General features: G+C 36.9%; 1 protein-coding gene across 2 annotated transcripts in view; it reads left to right on the top strand.

Annotated features, from left to right (window-relative positions):
- Positions 1-16,093, top strand: part of SOS1 (SOS Ras/Rac guanine nucleotide exchange factor 1) — a 140,647-nt gene that overhangs the window by 100,819 nt on the left and 23,735 nt on the right. For both annotated transcript variants that reach the window (XM_040623134.1, XM_040623133.1), the window contains exons 11-15: positions 6,944-7,025; positions 7,822-7,944; positions 8,240-8,343; positions 9,492-9,714; positions 10,857-10,976. In XM_040623134.1, coding sequence (XP_040479068.1) covers positions 6,944-7,025; positions 7,822-7,944; positions 8,240-8,343; positions 9,492-9,714; positions 10,857-10,976 — 652 coding nt within the window. The remainder of the gene's footprint in view (positions 1-6,943; positions 7,026-7,821; positions 7,945-8,239; positions 8,344-9,491; positions 9,715-10,856; positions 10,977-16,093) is intronic.

Genomic DNA, 16,093 nt, shown 5'->3' with positions numbered 1-16,093 from the left:
CACGTAAGATAGAAGTTTTACTTTTTTTCTTCCCCTAGAGCAGTGTAAGTGGAGAGTGCTAAGGAGGACTCCCGGGGGTTACTGTCACAAATCAGTGGTATTGGAGCTGGGAAGCATTTTCAGATTCCAAATTTTTTAATATATTTGTTTCTGTAAAACTCGATTGTTGATGATAAAGGTTTTTGTTTTTTTTTTTAACTGCTTGCTGCATTTCACAGAACTAACTAGGATTATTAGTAAGCAGCTGCAGAACTAGAATTAAATATTTTCTGGGAACTGTGCTTTTTATTTACTTTTTGAATGAGGACACTTTAAAACAAAACTTGAACAAACGTAGCTGAGGGTTTTTCTGGAGTCTTGGCAGTTTTCTCTCCTTAATGTCCACGATGCTAGCCTAGCCTGTAGACTTAGTATTTTGCCGTGCTGTCTTATTAATTACTTTTGATAGTTGCTCTTATTTATATTAACTTTTAGCTTTTGCATAGAATGGAATTTCAATGGTTTTACTTCTAATTAGTATAAAACACTGATATTTCGAGATTTATAGGACTTTGCAAAGTTAAGTGTATTCACATTTAAATTGACAAGATTGTTTTGCTTTTTTAAAAAATTAAAGTTTTTCAAAACTTTCTTTCATTAATTTCTTGAGGAATAAAATGCCACTGTTGGTTTTAGAAGTGTTGTGGCCAAGTTTTTTTAGATTTTTCTTTTCTATCGTCTTTTGAAGCTTCATTGAATATTTTAACATAGGTCATTAAGGTATATTACTGGTGTAACTGGAATACACAAGCAGCTTTCATGAGTTGTGGTTCACAGTACCTACAAATTGGTATTAATTACTAGTTTATTTAGCTCCTCTGTAAGCTCTGTCACTGAACATGTTACTGGCAATATGGAATGTATTTTTAAAACATCATCTATGAATTCGTAAAATATGAAAGCAATTATTTTTTAAGGTCTCTTCAGCTCAGATGTACTTTGAGGCCTCACTACAGTAATAACAGATCATTACCATTTGTGTTTAGAATTATTGGTCTGCTCTATTTGCGGTGGGGGGGGGGTTGGTTGGTAGATATTTTTATTGGAGAACCTTCATTGCAAAATGGGCTGAAATAAAGGCTAAAATTTAACTTGCACATTTTTATTATGTTGTACAGAATTATAATAAAAGACATTAGCTGTAATATATAAGAAAATTTAATATCCACTAAGCACCACTTACAGACATTTTTTAGGTTATGGGTTGGTCAGAAATTGTCATAAAAGCCAGAAGAAAAACTTTTAACCTTACTTAATTCAGACTTCACTGTGGCTTTAGCCAACTTGATCCCTCAAGTGTTTTTAACAATAATTTTGAAACAGAGCTATAGATTTGCAGTGTTAGATAAAATGACCAGTCCCTCAACTAATACACAAAACACAAGGCATATGATTTTCCAGAAATCATACTAATTAATTGCAGAATGAGGACTAAAACTTAGGTTTCTTGATTCTTAATAGACTGTACTTTTCACCATGTTACAGTGACTCATGTGAGGCACATTTTTTTCATTATTAAAATATAATATGTTTTATATGTGTATCAAATAATAAAAATAATGAGAATTTATTGATTGGTTTGAATTGCCAGTAATATAAATGGCTTGTTCCTTATTGGGCAAACGCAGGTTTACTATGGAGATTTAAGCAGAGTAATTTTTTTCTCTTATTTAAATAGGTAATGATCTCTGACTGTAGGTAAACTTCCATTTTAATGCATACGTTTTAGTATACAGTTAGATATTGGGCATCATAATTTTAATTTTTAACAAAACCCAGCCTACTGGTGGTGCTTGCTCTGTAAAGGAGAGCTCTCTGGAAGAAAAAGTTAAATTTAGGTAAATTAGAAAGTGCTTAACTGTCGCTTAAAAGACCCTTAAAAAGGTCTTATGTGGAATCTGATTTATAGCTTGTCAGATCCAGTATTTTCTGGACATAGACTAATTTGCTAACTGCATCAGAACTTTGGAATCCATTTCAAATGCTGGAGAAGGGACACTACTCTAGTTAGATCATTCTGAATCTGGCAAGAAGATGAAGAGACTTTCCTTACCTACCGTAAGAGAGCACAAAGCAATCTACGCAAAGAAGAGATGAGAGTAGGAATTTTACTTCTGTTTCAGAGTTACAGAAAGGAAATAAAGTACAAATTAATTATTGAGACTTAAAACGACATGAGTAAAGAAGTGTTTGGTAATGGAGTGTCTGGTTTGATAGTCTTATTTTAAGAGAAATTAGGTGACCTTGGGGTGGGGGAAATTTAGAACTGATATTATACGCAAGTAAAAGCTTTTCATATTGAAGTATGGGAAAAAGGTGTTTCCCATATGTGGTGAACTCTTTTCTAAAAATGGTACTGAAAAAACTTAAGCCAGTTGATCATTTTCTTTCAGGCATTTATTGCTATTTTACGCCCTCAGAAAATCCTTAGAAACCTGCATTAGCTTTCTTTTGAGTTTGTGGCCTATATAAGTTCAGTTTGGGTGTCTTCACTTTAAAAAAAAATCTTTTGAACAATTTCGATCTATAGGGCAGTGCTGTTCTATTTTTAAACTCTCTGATAATTTTTTTTAAGTGTTTGTGCGTCAGCATAGCGTCTGTTTCCTTTTTTAAGGAATTCAAGAGTGATTGTTTATAAATCCTTGTTGAGAAGCGTATTGTTTCTTGTGGCTTTTTAAATGGCTGTATTAAAGGGAAAATTATCACATGAACAGACATCCTGATTAACAGCAGTTCACTATGGTGGTGGGGGAGGGGCATTCTTGACATAAATAACTCCATGGAACAAATATTTCATAAATTTTCATTGACCTTGCCAAATAAAATGTCAAGTGTCAATCAAAATAGGTACCTAAGAAGAAAGGATTGAATTATCACCTCGAATTTAACCTACTGTCTTCTGAACATTAACGTAGGTATATTTTGAGTTCCTAAAATTTTGCAGAACTGTGCGGTGAAGTATTACTAAAGAATAGTTCTCAAGTGAAGGAGACAAGGCAGCTAGAAGACCAGCAGAGAAAAGTCCCTGCAGTTCCTGTTTGGAATAACCTGGACCAGGGATTTGACGGGAGAGTCGGCAGCCGTTTGTCTGGAGAGGTTGTATAGAGGGGAGGAGGCATAGTGAGCTTGTTGGAAAACTTCGTGCAGGGCTTTGAGAATCCGGTAGAAATAATAACGAAGAAGTACCACTAGGAAGCTTTTATCATTGCTCATTTGAAATTCAACTGGGGTTATATTTGAGAAAGAGGTTTGTGGAATTTACATCCACAAGCAAGTGGTAAACAGAGAAAGAGACTGTCAGAATAGCCAATTTTATGTTCTCCGCAAATATTCGTGCTTATGTTCTAAAACCAAAGCAGCCTGGCTTTTGTATTGTTATGTGTTTGCCTTCCATCTGTCTCTGAAACCTCATTTTATAACACAGGTAGATAGCTGCTGCCCCACAACCAACAGAGCCAGGGTAACACTCAGCCTTTATCAGTGCCTGATAAAGGCGATTGTTTTCTTAGAAAATTATACCATCTGTACTTATTGGTGAGTATTTTTAAAATACTCAGTTATCTTAGTTCTTCACATCATCCATAAGGTAAAGGTTTCCAGGGGTTAGTGTGACATAGTACATGTGAGAATCACTGAAGGGGGGGGAAGTTAATAGAGATAAAAAGAGCTTCTGGACTCTGTACCCTTTTTTGTGTAAAATTTCCAATACAGATGTCATGTCCTCAAAACAGATGTTCATGCTTTTCATTCATTAGCAGTTCTGCACCACTCGAGACTAAAAATGGAGTCTAAATCAATACAAGCCTGGGAATATATGCAGCCTGTAGGATAGTTTTTGAAAGTCCTTAAACCTTTGCCAAGTTTTCTTGGTTTATTTTTAGCTTCTGCTGGTTTTTTTCTTTTTGGCAAGACTGCTCTTATTTCTAATCAAGCTAAAAACAACTTAAACTTGAGTCACTTTAGAATTTAGTACAACAGTGATGATTGTGGGAGTGTTTATTTCGCTGCCCGCTTCACAGACTCCTCTTCTGAATACAGTGTGCAGGAAGGTACAGCTGCTGCTTCCTAAGATCTGGGAGAAGGCTTAACAAGAATTAACAGAATCACAGTTGGACTGCTAGTTTTTCAGTGACTTTCTAGTGCCGTTAACCGGATTAGCAGTTTGCCACTACATTCTGAATTAATCATTTATTTGTTTGTATATTGATTACATAACTCATGGAATTGTTCTTTGTATTTATATGTCACAGCTGTGGAAACCGGAAGGGATCCTTTAATCCAGAGAGGTTATGTGATACAGTAGAAAAAACCATAAAATTAGGAATCACGCAGTCTAGGTTCTGGCTCCATCTCTGCCCCTCTACTGTGTGACCTTGGATAAGTCTTAGCTCCTTCTCTCACATGTAGAAAGGAAAAACATCAGCGCCACTCACTTCACAGAAGTCATGTGGAATAAATTATGTGAGTGCCCTTTGAGAACGTTACATAACAGATACCAGGAATCGATATGATCCCCATGTGACTGACGTGGCACTGAGGCGTATCATGACTTTCCCAGTGTTGTCATCGGTTACTAAGGTCTGAAATGACCAGATGTTTTGGTTGAAGATGAAAAGACCATTTTAAAGTAGTTTGCCTTTAAAAATAGGCAGTTTTCTTTAAAAAAATTATTTAGGGGCGCCTGGGTGGCTCAGTCAGTTAAGCCAGCTCAGATCATGACCTTTAGCTCAGGTCATGATCCCGGGGTCCTGGGATGGAGCCCCACGCCCGGCTCCTTGCTTGGTGGGGAGTCTCCCTCTCCCTTTGCTCCTCCCCCTGGCTTGTGCTCTTCTCGCTCTGTCTCCCTCTCTCTCACTTGCTCTCTCAAAATGGATAAATAAATAAATAGAATAATTCAGTTAGAACTTGCTTTTATTCTGTTTTTCAATTTAAAAGTACCTTTGATATCCCACAACTTTTTAGCCTAACTTAGGTGGCATCTGAGGAGAAATGGATCGGAATATTGATTTTAGACTTTTAGACTGAAATAAACGTTCCTTTAAAAAAAGGAGGGGCCAGGCTAAATTTAGAATACAGCTCAGGGATACTTGGAACACTCTCTACGATGGGTCTGGGCTTGCTCTCCCTCAGGGACAGCTCAGCATCTCTACAGTGGCCACTGCTTTTGCATCCTAGACATATGATGTTTTGAGTAGCCTCACCTTACAAATAGATTTGCAGAACAGGAAGTAGATTCTTGAAAGGGAGGATTGTGATGAAATCGATATAAATCTCTGTTTTAAAATCTTGTACAGCCTTCTGTTCTAAAATCTTTTCTTCTGGATGAGACATTAGTCTTTAACGTTTGAGGAACTCTGTAACTGAAGACAAACAATAAGATACCAACAGAGAGGAAATTACTAAAGGATTGTATATATTGAAATTACTTTTATCAGTGACCCACTAGACTTGGAAGGTAAAGGAGAAGAGGGGCATTTAAAACCAGTATGTTTTTATTCTGTGAATTTTCTTTAACTTAAAAATGCATTATAACTTCAAGGTTGTCTGATATTTAAATCAATTCATTATCTTGATGACCACATATACCAATAGATTAGGAATAGATTTCTATGATAAATCCATACATTTGCTTTGGGGGAGGGAGTTTAATATATTATCATTTTTTGTTAAGGCTAAATTTAGCATGGTTCTTAATCAGACAGAATCAGCCTAAGTAGAAATTTTCCAAACAAATTGACTCTGATTCTTGGTAAATCCTGTGCTAATAAAAGACCCTGTACTCACAAAGGATCCGCAGTGTGAAGCCTAACAAAAATAAAGGTACTTGCTGCTCTCGGTGACTTCATCGTTAAATTAGAGCTTACCCAGTCCGTAAGGTAAGGTAGGGAAAGGGTGCTCCCAATAAAAAGTCAGTGAATTCTCCCCTCCTTCTTTTTAATGCCTTACAACTAAATGTGGACCTTGATGAAATTGGAGTTATAGAAAGGAGTGATTTTCCCCCCCGTTGTGGGAAGATGTCTCTCCCCTTGTCTATGCAGAAAATGACAGCCCTGGTCTCTTGTGCTGATGACAGCAGCCTTTCTCCACAACTTGGGAGAAAACTGTCAAGGAGAGACTGTAGTAGCCGGGCTGGGGAAGTGATCACACTCAGGCAGCCTCCTGATTCACATCATGGAGATGTGCATGAAAAGTAGGTCCACTCATGGAAGGGGTGGGAGACTGCTGCTCTTACGATTGAACTCTTAGCATGACTACTTGAAATAAAGGAATTAAGTTGTGAAAGGAACCAGATGCACATTCTCACACACTTAGTAGTTTTAATAACTTACAGGTCAGCTTCTTTTAGCAGTTTTAAGACCTCTCGCGAATAAAATCATTGAGAAACTGTATTGAAGTTCATCTACAGCATTATAAGATCCGACGTCTAGTTGTACGCTCTGTTAATGTGATTTAAAGGAATCTAGATAACTGATCCTAGATCAACTAGTCTGGACGTGAGAAAGAGAAACGGGTTACTGCTGTGGCCTTTCCCTTCACGAGGGAGATAGAAACCAGTTGGAGATGTTCTGAGATCCAGGTAGTAGGTGGGAGCTTGTTCCCGTGCTCTTTGCCTTTCTTTGCGTTCCTGCAGCCCGTGAGGACTTTAGTTAAAGTTCAGCTAGTCAGAGGGTACAGAGGTCAAGAACTAAGTTGATACAGAATCTTAGTAACAATGGTTTTGACACTAATTTAGGAAGCACTCAAGCTAGCAGTTTGTTATAAAGTCCGAAGCATTCTGTGTGGTCAGTACATTTTGGGAATTTTAAAATTGACTGTTTCATCTCTTTTGAAAATGTTAATAATAAAGCTTTAATCATTCTGAATCAAAAGATTTTAATAAGATAATTTTCCTTTTTCTTCTTAGATCCCAATTTTGTTCGGACATTTCTTACAACATACAGATCCTTTTGTAAACCTCAAGAACTACTGAGTCTTATAATAGAAAGGTCTGTTAATGTAAAATGTTTAAATTCTTTTTTTTTAAGAGATTGAGCTAAGATCCTCTATGTTTCTCAGAAATAAATTGTATGAGCTTTAAATTGTAGTCCATGAGTACTTTTTAAAGAAGTAACATCTCTTCAGTGACCATTTATTTTATAATAATCTTTGAGTTTTGATTACTAAAGTACAGAAATAAGCATTCTGTTTTACATGGAAACCCAGCACTTGAAATTTCAAATTTATGGAATTAGTCAAGTTAAAAGAACTACATAAAAATGTATAATTTAGGTTCTGAAAATTTAAATTTTGATGATTTAGGTGTTCTAAACAGAACTTTTCAAATACATCACATGTTGAAGAAAATGGAGCTTATCAGTGAACAAACACCATAATCAAGGAACGTGTTTCAGCTACCCAAGGAACAGTCAACTCTTTAAGGATTACTCTTAAAAAGTGTTATGGTAGCTGATTCAGATTGATTACACGAGCCAAAAATGAACACTAGTCCCATAACTTTACAATCACTGTATTTTTAGACTTTACATGTATTCTTTATCCCTTATTATCTTTCTCGGGTTTTTTTATATTGGCAAGTACTAATTTCTTTTTTAAAAATTAAAATAAGATCATTACCTTTTATATTATAGAAGCCTTACTTGTTTTCACTGATGTGTATGTATATCTGTAGTAATTTTCACAGTGCTCTCTGGATTGTGCTGACTAGTGAAAAGGTGTGTCGTTTTCTGTTTGTATAATTTGATATTACTAGTATTTTCATTAGTTTGTTCTGTTTTATGTTAGGTTTGAAATTCCAGAGCCTGAGCCAACAGAAGCTGATCGCATAGCCATAGAGAATGGAGATCAGCCCTTGAGTGCAGAACTAAAAAGGTTTAGAAAAGAATACATACAGCCTGTACAGCTGCGGTAAGCAGTAATGAGATAACTGGGGAAGTCTGCCTTGAGCTCTTGTTTCAGAGTTGAAGTAAATAAGGATCTTGCCCAAGCAAGGAGGAGGTAACAAGTAAAACGAGTGAAGAGCAATTATCAGAAATTATTGTATAAGTCTTCATTAACATAGAATTTTGAAAGTGGTAAGCCACGTATAAAATTATTTAATTTGGAAAGAATTACTCTGTTTTAATTTATACGATTCATCACGGTAAACACTTACATCTGAGTTCCCATGTAATTCAGTTCTTCTTCTGTGTTAATGCCATAGAGTATTAAATGTATGTCGGCATTGGGTAGAGCACCACTTCTATGATTTTGAAAGGGATGCAGATCTTTTGCAGCGAATGGAAGAATTTATTGGAACAGTGAGAGGTATGGTTTTTTTAAGTGCTTAGTTTTATATGTAATAAAAGTGCCAATATGGTGACTATCAACTGATGTCATTGTTCAGTGTTAAGAGTTGTTTATAACAGTGGCAGCACAACCATTTGAAAAAGTCAAAAATTTTCATCAAACAACATTTTGACCTACAAATTGCTCAATAATCACCCTGTTGACCCAAAGTATTTTCATCTAGTAAATCAACGTAGGGATTGTTTTGGAATTGGATAGGAAAAAATCTTGATTTATGCTGTTTTTGCACTTACGTGAAGGTATGTGTATCAGAGCACAGTTAGGAACTGGTGTGCCGTCAGAGCGCCAGTGACTGGGCCCCGGTTCGGGGAACAGAGCATGCATCAGAGAGGCTGCAGGGCAGATCGAATCGAGAGCCAAGAAACAAGAGTTCTGTTCTGAACACTGCCACTCACCAGATACATGACTTTGGGCAAAACCACTTTGATTCTGTGGACTCCGGTTTCCTCATCAGTAACATATGGAGTAAGACTCAATGATGCCAAAGTTTCCCCTTGAGTTTTAAAGATTCTATGATCATATAGGTCTAAGAATGTCCTAGACAAACTTGTTTCTAATTTCCATAGTGCACTCTAAATGAGAATCAGAAAATACAGGGTTCAATAAGAGTACTTTCAGGCAGAGTACAAAGCAGAGCCACATCAGAAACGCACACTATCATGATGGAATCAATCCTCTGGCACTGTGTGGTTTATAAAATGCAGTGTTAATTAACAGTGAAGGTGTATAGTCTATCCTTATAAATCCTATGTGTGCAAGATACATCTTTTTCTATGGAGGATTATAAAATAATATTTTGAACTGAAGTTCAGAACAGTAGAGGTGAAAAATCTATGAATAAATTACTTTCTAATTATATTTCAAAAGGATGTGGAAGAATATATACCAGACTATTAACACTGGTTACCCATGTGAAGAAGAATGAGATTGGGATTGGGAACAGGGGCATGGTAAAGGGGAACTTCCATTTTTTTGTTTTGATCATTTGAACTTTGTAATAGCAAAGATATATTTAAGTATCACTTGTCTGATTTTAAAATATTTTAAAAGAATAAAATATCGAGTGAAAAGTATTTAAATGTCATTTAAAATGTAATGTGTTTCAGGTAAAGCAATGAAAAAATGGGTTGAATCCATCACTAAAATAATCCAAAGGAAAAAAATTGCAAGAGACAATGGACCAGGTCATAATATTACATTTCAGAGTTCACCTCCCACAGTTGAGTGGCATATAAGCAGGCCTGGGCACATAGAGACTTTTGACCTGCTCACCTTACACCCAATAGAAATTGCTCGACAACTCACTTTACTTGAATCAGATCTATATCGGTAGGTAATTTGACATTCAAGCTGAAAAATCATTTCAAAGGAGTTAATTTTTTAAATGAAATACTGTTTTCTGCCTCATAGGAATGTTATAAGACATAAATGAGCTGGTACGTGAAGCGTGCAGTAATAAAGCCTTGCTGCATAGAAGGCCTCCCCTCCTTTCACTCCCTCATCCCCCTGCTCTGCCTGGATTTACAGCTTTTCTCTGTTTGCAGTCACTCCGAGCTGGTAAAGCTAAGAGCAGATCCTGGCTTTACCAATCGCTGGCTTGGTATCCTTGGGCAACTTTAGCCTTCTTGTTTAACTTCAATCACTGTCCCTTAGCTTCTTCAAGATTAAAATGGGGCTAATAATAGTACCTATTCCTGGGGCTGTTGTGAGATTGAAAATAGTCAATATATATACAGTGATTATTAGCACATTGCCCAAAACAAGGTCGGGGCTCAGTAAGCTAGCTATCGCCCCTGTAGTTGTGAACTTAAGTCATGGCCAGTCATAGCCTTTTTTAGTTTTTCTACATTGACATAACTGTCTCAGAAAGTCCATTTCTCATTTAAATGGGGACTATTTAGAAGTTAGAATTGCAGAGTATTTTTTAATAACTAAATGAAAAAAAGAGAACTAAATTTATAAATCTCTGTCCACTCTAAAGATCCTCACTATTCCCAAAAACTAATGTTAGAATCTATTTTATTTCCCAAGACCTTTCTCTGATAGGGTTTTCCCCTCTCCTTTAGAGGAAAAAAAAAAAAAGATTTATGAATTGCAGTGATTACTATATCCTCAATGAACTGATTATTATATCATTATTTAAAAAGAACTACCCCGAATTACATTGCCACCCTAATTCATTAAATAGTATTTATAAGTGCTGGGAAAGATATTATGAAAAAATCCCAATGTTGCCCAAGGCAAAATGCTACTATAAAGTAATAAATATACAGGTACATGCATAAAAATATTTTTTAATCTATAGAAAAATACCCTTAATTATAAACTTTTGTTATACCTTGTCTTCATAAACCTTTCTGTTGGTGTAAAAAGAAGGCTTAGATGGGAGTTTAGTTTTATTTACCTCATTTACTTAATAAAACAGCATGCTAGAGGGAAAAGTATCATGTAGAATTATGTCTTGATTTTAGAGCTGTACAGCCATCAGAATTAGTTGGAAGTGTGTGGACAAAAGAAGACAAAGAAATTAATTCTCCTAATCTTCTAAAAATGATCCGGCATACCACTAACCTCACTCTGTGGTTTGAGAAGTAAGTATTACTGACATTCTTACATTTCCTAGCAGTCAGCGATTATGATTTTAAATGCAGTTCTATCTTTATATGTCTCATGTTCTTTTCTGTTCCTCCCCTCCTTTGCACTGAGTGAATAGTTTTCTAATGTAGCATTTTTATTTTATTAATGATTTTTTGAGGGTTTGTTTAGTGAATGCTTTAAGGTTTACCATCTACATCTTATCAGAATCCACTTCAGATTTATACTAGCTTAATTCCAGGGAGAGATGGAAATGTTCCTCCTACAGAGCTCTAGTCCCTGTCTCCCTTTTTTGTGGTATAATTGTAATATGTATTACATATAATAATGATGCAAATCTAATAATATATTGTAACAGTTGTTGCTTTACCATTTGTTATTATTTTCTTAGCCCCTTAAAGCTTTGCTCTCACCCATCTCCTCTGTATAGTTACTGGCAATATATTACATAGATATATCTTATAGGTCCAACATTTCATTACATACACATTATTTTATACAGTTGCTTTTTAAATCAGTTAAGCAGTGAGAAAAAAATATGCACTTACAGTGTCTCATATTTACAGATTTCAAAATTCACAGATTTACTGTTACCGCTGCTCTTCGTTTTTGTGGATTTGTGTTACCATCTGGGGTTCCTCACTGTCAGCCCAAAGAACCTGCTTTAGTATTTCTCGTATGGTGGGTTTGCTAGCAACTGATTCTGTGTTTATCTGGGAAAATCTTTATTTTGCCTTCATCTTTGAACGATAGGCCTATCTTCAAATTAACTAATTATTTCTTGTGCCAATTCAAATGTACTATTAAGCCCCCTTAGTAAATTATTTAACTGTCGTATTTTTTAATTTCAGAGTTTCCATTTGGTTCCTTTCATCATTGCTGTGTCTTTTATGATATTCTGTGCTGCACATTGTTATCCTGTCTTCCTGTACTTTTAAAATCATGCTTTCTTTCCTTTAGTTCTGTGAACATATTCATAATGACTACTTTGAAATCTTTTTCTGTTAAATCTGTGTCCTTCTCACAGGCAGTTACTGTTCCCTGCTTTTTTTTTCCGTGAGTGGGTCATACAGTAGTTCCCCCTTATCTGCGGAGGATGTGTTCCAAGGCCCCCAGTGGATGCCTGAAACCATGGGTAGTACCGAACCCTATGTATCCTAGGTCTTTTTCCTATACATACATACCTATGATAAAGTTTAATTTATAAATTAAGCCCAGTAAGAGATTAATAACAATAACTAATAACATAGAACAGTTATAACAATAGACTATAATAAAAGTATGTGAATGTGGTTTCTCTCTCTCTCTAAATATCTTCCTGTACTGTACTCACCCTTCTTGTGATGATGTGAGATGATAAAATGCCTACACGGTGAGGTGAAGTGACGTGAATGCCCAGGCAATGTGACGTGGCCGTAGGCTGCTAATGACCTTCTTACCGCACCTCAAGAGGAGGACCGTCTGCAGGACAGGGCTGGCTGTGGGCAACCGAAACTGGGAAATAAAACCGCAGATGGGGCGGGACCACTGTACTTGTTGCTTTCCATGCCTCCTAATTCTTTGTTGGAAACTTGACATTTTAGATAATACATTGTAGCAACTTGTGGGTGCCCCCCCCCAGAGTTTGTTATGGTTATTGCTTGTTTATTTAGTGATCAGCTGGATTATTTAAATGAGGCCTTATCCCCCCAACTCCCTCCACACTGAGATGTTAAGCTGAGAAGTTCCTCTTCTGAGAGGTACAGATTTGGGTAAGTCCACAGTCACCCCAAGAAGGCAGCAGTATAGGGATTTCTTTGGCGACTTTCTTGACCACACCCAGCTGTTAAACTCCACTAACTGCCGGCTGATTGCTCTAGTGTTTTCAACAATTTCCCTAATGGGATAAATTGCTCTACAGACTAATCCAATCCAGTCGTGACTCCTGTTAAGGAATGGTTTCTTAGGTTTCTTGACGTTTGTTCTAACCCCAGGACGACTCCTTCCAGCTCTTTTTCCCTGGTTCTCTCCTGCAAACTAGTCGACCGACAGTCTAGGCAGTTAGATCCGTGAATCTCCCTATCGTCTTCACCACAACCTTCCTTCATTGTTCTCGAGAGCACTTAGGTTCAAACTTCCCACAGTTGGTTGCAAGTGACGAGAGTGGAAGCTGTTTGAGCCTGGCCTCTTGGGCTCAGGCTGATGGCGGGCCTCTCTGAACATTCCTGCTCTAGGAGCCGAATGCGTGGTTGGGGGTGATGTGCGAGGTCCTCTTTGCTCACCTCTCCTGGCATGGAACCACTGCCTCGGGAACCGGGGAAAAACTGTCATTCTAGGGAGAGCCTGTGCTCCATGTAGGAGTTTGGCAGAAGAAGGGAGTCCCCACTCCTCCGCTGCGCTCAGCAGGAATTTAGCCTCAGCCACCGGGCAGCTGGGGACTAGATGAGAAATGCTGAAGTCCTGTTCCCCCGGAGAAGAAACCCCTCCAGCTGGGAGCCAGGTGGAGAGGGAGGCCTGAGTTCTGGCTGCAGTTCTTGCAGTAGACTCTTCCCCTCCACCGAAAGAGGGTCTCTGGAGGAAGGAGGGGCGGGTTTGGTTCCAATGCCATGAACTCTTGCCTCCCTTACTGAATTTTTGCAGATTTTCTTAAATGTATGTTTCTTCATTTGCCATTTGCTCTCAGGGCCATTTCCAGAGACTTTAAATGTGGAGGGGGTGTTTATATATATATTACATTATATTTTTTATATATGTATAATTTTCACCAGTTTCACTGAGGAGTGGGTAAGCAGAGCTGCTTACATTGTGATAGCGGCAGTCCAGAATCTCAATGCAATTTTATAGTTGGGGCTACAGAGTGGCATTTTATATATTGGCCATATTTTTTTCTGAGTAAATACAATATGATTAGTTGACTAATATTTAGAAGTGTGATGTGAGGTTTCCACGGATCATACTAGAATTATAGGGAATGACTGGAACCTAAGCTAGAACGTGGATAAAAACTTGAAAGCAATTCCTAAAGAGAAATAAGCCTTCCAGGTCACTTGCGTTCTTTTATGTTATTATCTCTTAACCTCTAAAAAGTAAAACTTGAGAAGCACCTGGGTGGCCCAGTCCTTTAAGTGTCCGACTCTTGATTTCAGCTCAGGTCATGATCTCAGGGTTGTGAGTTCAAGCCCCACGTCGGGCTCCATTCTCAGCAGGGAGTCTGCTTGAGAGTCTCTCTCCCTCTCCCTCTGCCACCCTCCTGCTCTCTTGCTCCCTCTAAAATAAAATTTAAAAATCTTAAAAAAAAAAAAAAGTAAAACTTTAGAATTTGCCCTCTCAATGTTGCTTCCTGATTTCTTCATTATCAAATTAAGTAACTATACTTAAGTATGCAGACAAGACCTTTCTATCATAATAATTAAAATTTATGTCTGTAAAGAGGAAACAACCGATAAGACAGACTATTTTCATTTCTTATTTTTTTAACAGATGACCGAAGAGAAGGCCATTTCCTGCACTTTTTCCTTTTTCTTATTTTTTTAAGTTGTTGTAAGAGCACGTAACATGAGAAGTACCCTCTTAACAAATTTTTTCAATGTATAATACGCTATTTTAAATTTATAGGCATAATGTACAGTGGCTCTCTAGAATTTATTCATCTGCGTAACTGAAATTTTATACATGCTGGTTGGCAACTCCCTATTTTCTGCTTCCCGTAGCTCTTGGCAATCACCGTCCTATGCTTCTATAATTTGGACTATCTTAGATACCTCATGTGTGCAGAATCATGCAGTGTTCGTCTTTCTGTGACTGCCTTATTTCACTTAGAATAACGTCTTAGGTGTTCATCAGTGTGGTCACATATTGTAGGATTTTCTTCTTTTTTAAGGCTGAGTAATATTCTGTCATGTGCGTAGACCACCTTTTCTTTATCCATTCATCCGTAGAGGGGCATCTGAATTGTTCCCACATCGCGGCTGTTGTGAACAAACCCTGCAACGAACATGGAGTGCTAATATCTCTTCGAGACCCTGACTTCAGTACTTTTGAATAACCAAAAGTGGAATTGGAGGATTGATCATGTGATAGTTCTATTTTTAATTTTTGAGGAACCTGCATGCTGTTTTCCATAGTAGCTGCACCAGTTTGCATTCCCGCCAACGGTGCAAAGGGTTCTAGTGTTGGCCTTTTCAGTGTGGGGGGTTCTTGTTTGTTTGCTGTGCTGCGTGTACGTTAGAACTGGAGTCACCTATGGATAAGTCACCCCAGACTTACCTGGCTTTTACAAAAACTGCACAGGTGATCTCAGTCTGTCTACCTAGGTAATATCAACTGAAATAGTTAAATAAAAGATGTAAATATGTTATACTTGTACCTTTTTAAATGTCCAGCTAACTAGTTAGCCAGCAGATGACGTATTTGTAGAGATCCAGCTGCTTTAAACATGTAAACATGTTATGCTTAATTTGATGACAGGCAAATTTATTTTGATAGTTTTACCATAGTTTTTTTTCTTGGTGGCAGGTTACCCTCATTGGAGAATAATGTAATTTTCACCTTTACATTTTAAAAAATGTTTAATATTGATTTATATTTATTCTTCCATTCTGTTTTTTCTTAGATTATAAGTTGTTTAATATTACATTATTAAAACCCAAGTTTAAAATGCCTTTTTCCTGTCTGGGTGATTGGTAAATTAAAGAATTCTCTCAAATATTAGTAAATGCTCATGGAGGAGTTTCCTCTTTTTGAGCATAGTACACTTCCTTTTAGCTGTTTACTGGAATTTCGTACCTTCCAAGGGTTCTTGGTATTTAAATGTAAAATGTTTTTGACTTTTTTATCTTCCTGAGTAATTTAAAAATTTTTATTCTTGATTATGGTAAAATACTTTGACTTTTTAACATTTCAATGCTTTTCTGAAGAGCAGCTCCTAGAAATGTAGCTAATTATTTCTGTATGTCAAAGAAAAAAACGTTAATCTCTAAAATCTTGCAATTAGATGAACAGGAAGCACAGAATTTTTGAGTTCCAGAATAAATTCCCCTAGAACACACCCACATCCCAAAGACCAAGCATACATTCAACAAGATGTTAGGCTCATCAGTTAATTCTAACAGAGTAGGAAAGTGATTGACTGTTT

Source organism: Ursus maritimus, unplaced genomic scaffold, assembly GCF_017311325.1.
Source record: "Ursus maritimus isolate PB19 unplaced genomic scaffold, ASM1731132v1 scaffold_6, whole genome shotgun sequence".
NCBI classification, from domain to species: Eukaryota; Metazoa; Chordata; class Mammalia; order Carnivora; family Ursidae; genus Ursus; species Ursus maritimus.
This window is presented reverse-complemented; position numbering and strand designations above follow the sequence as displayed.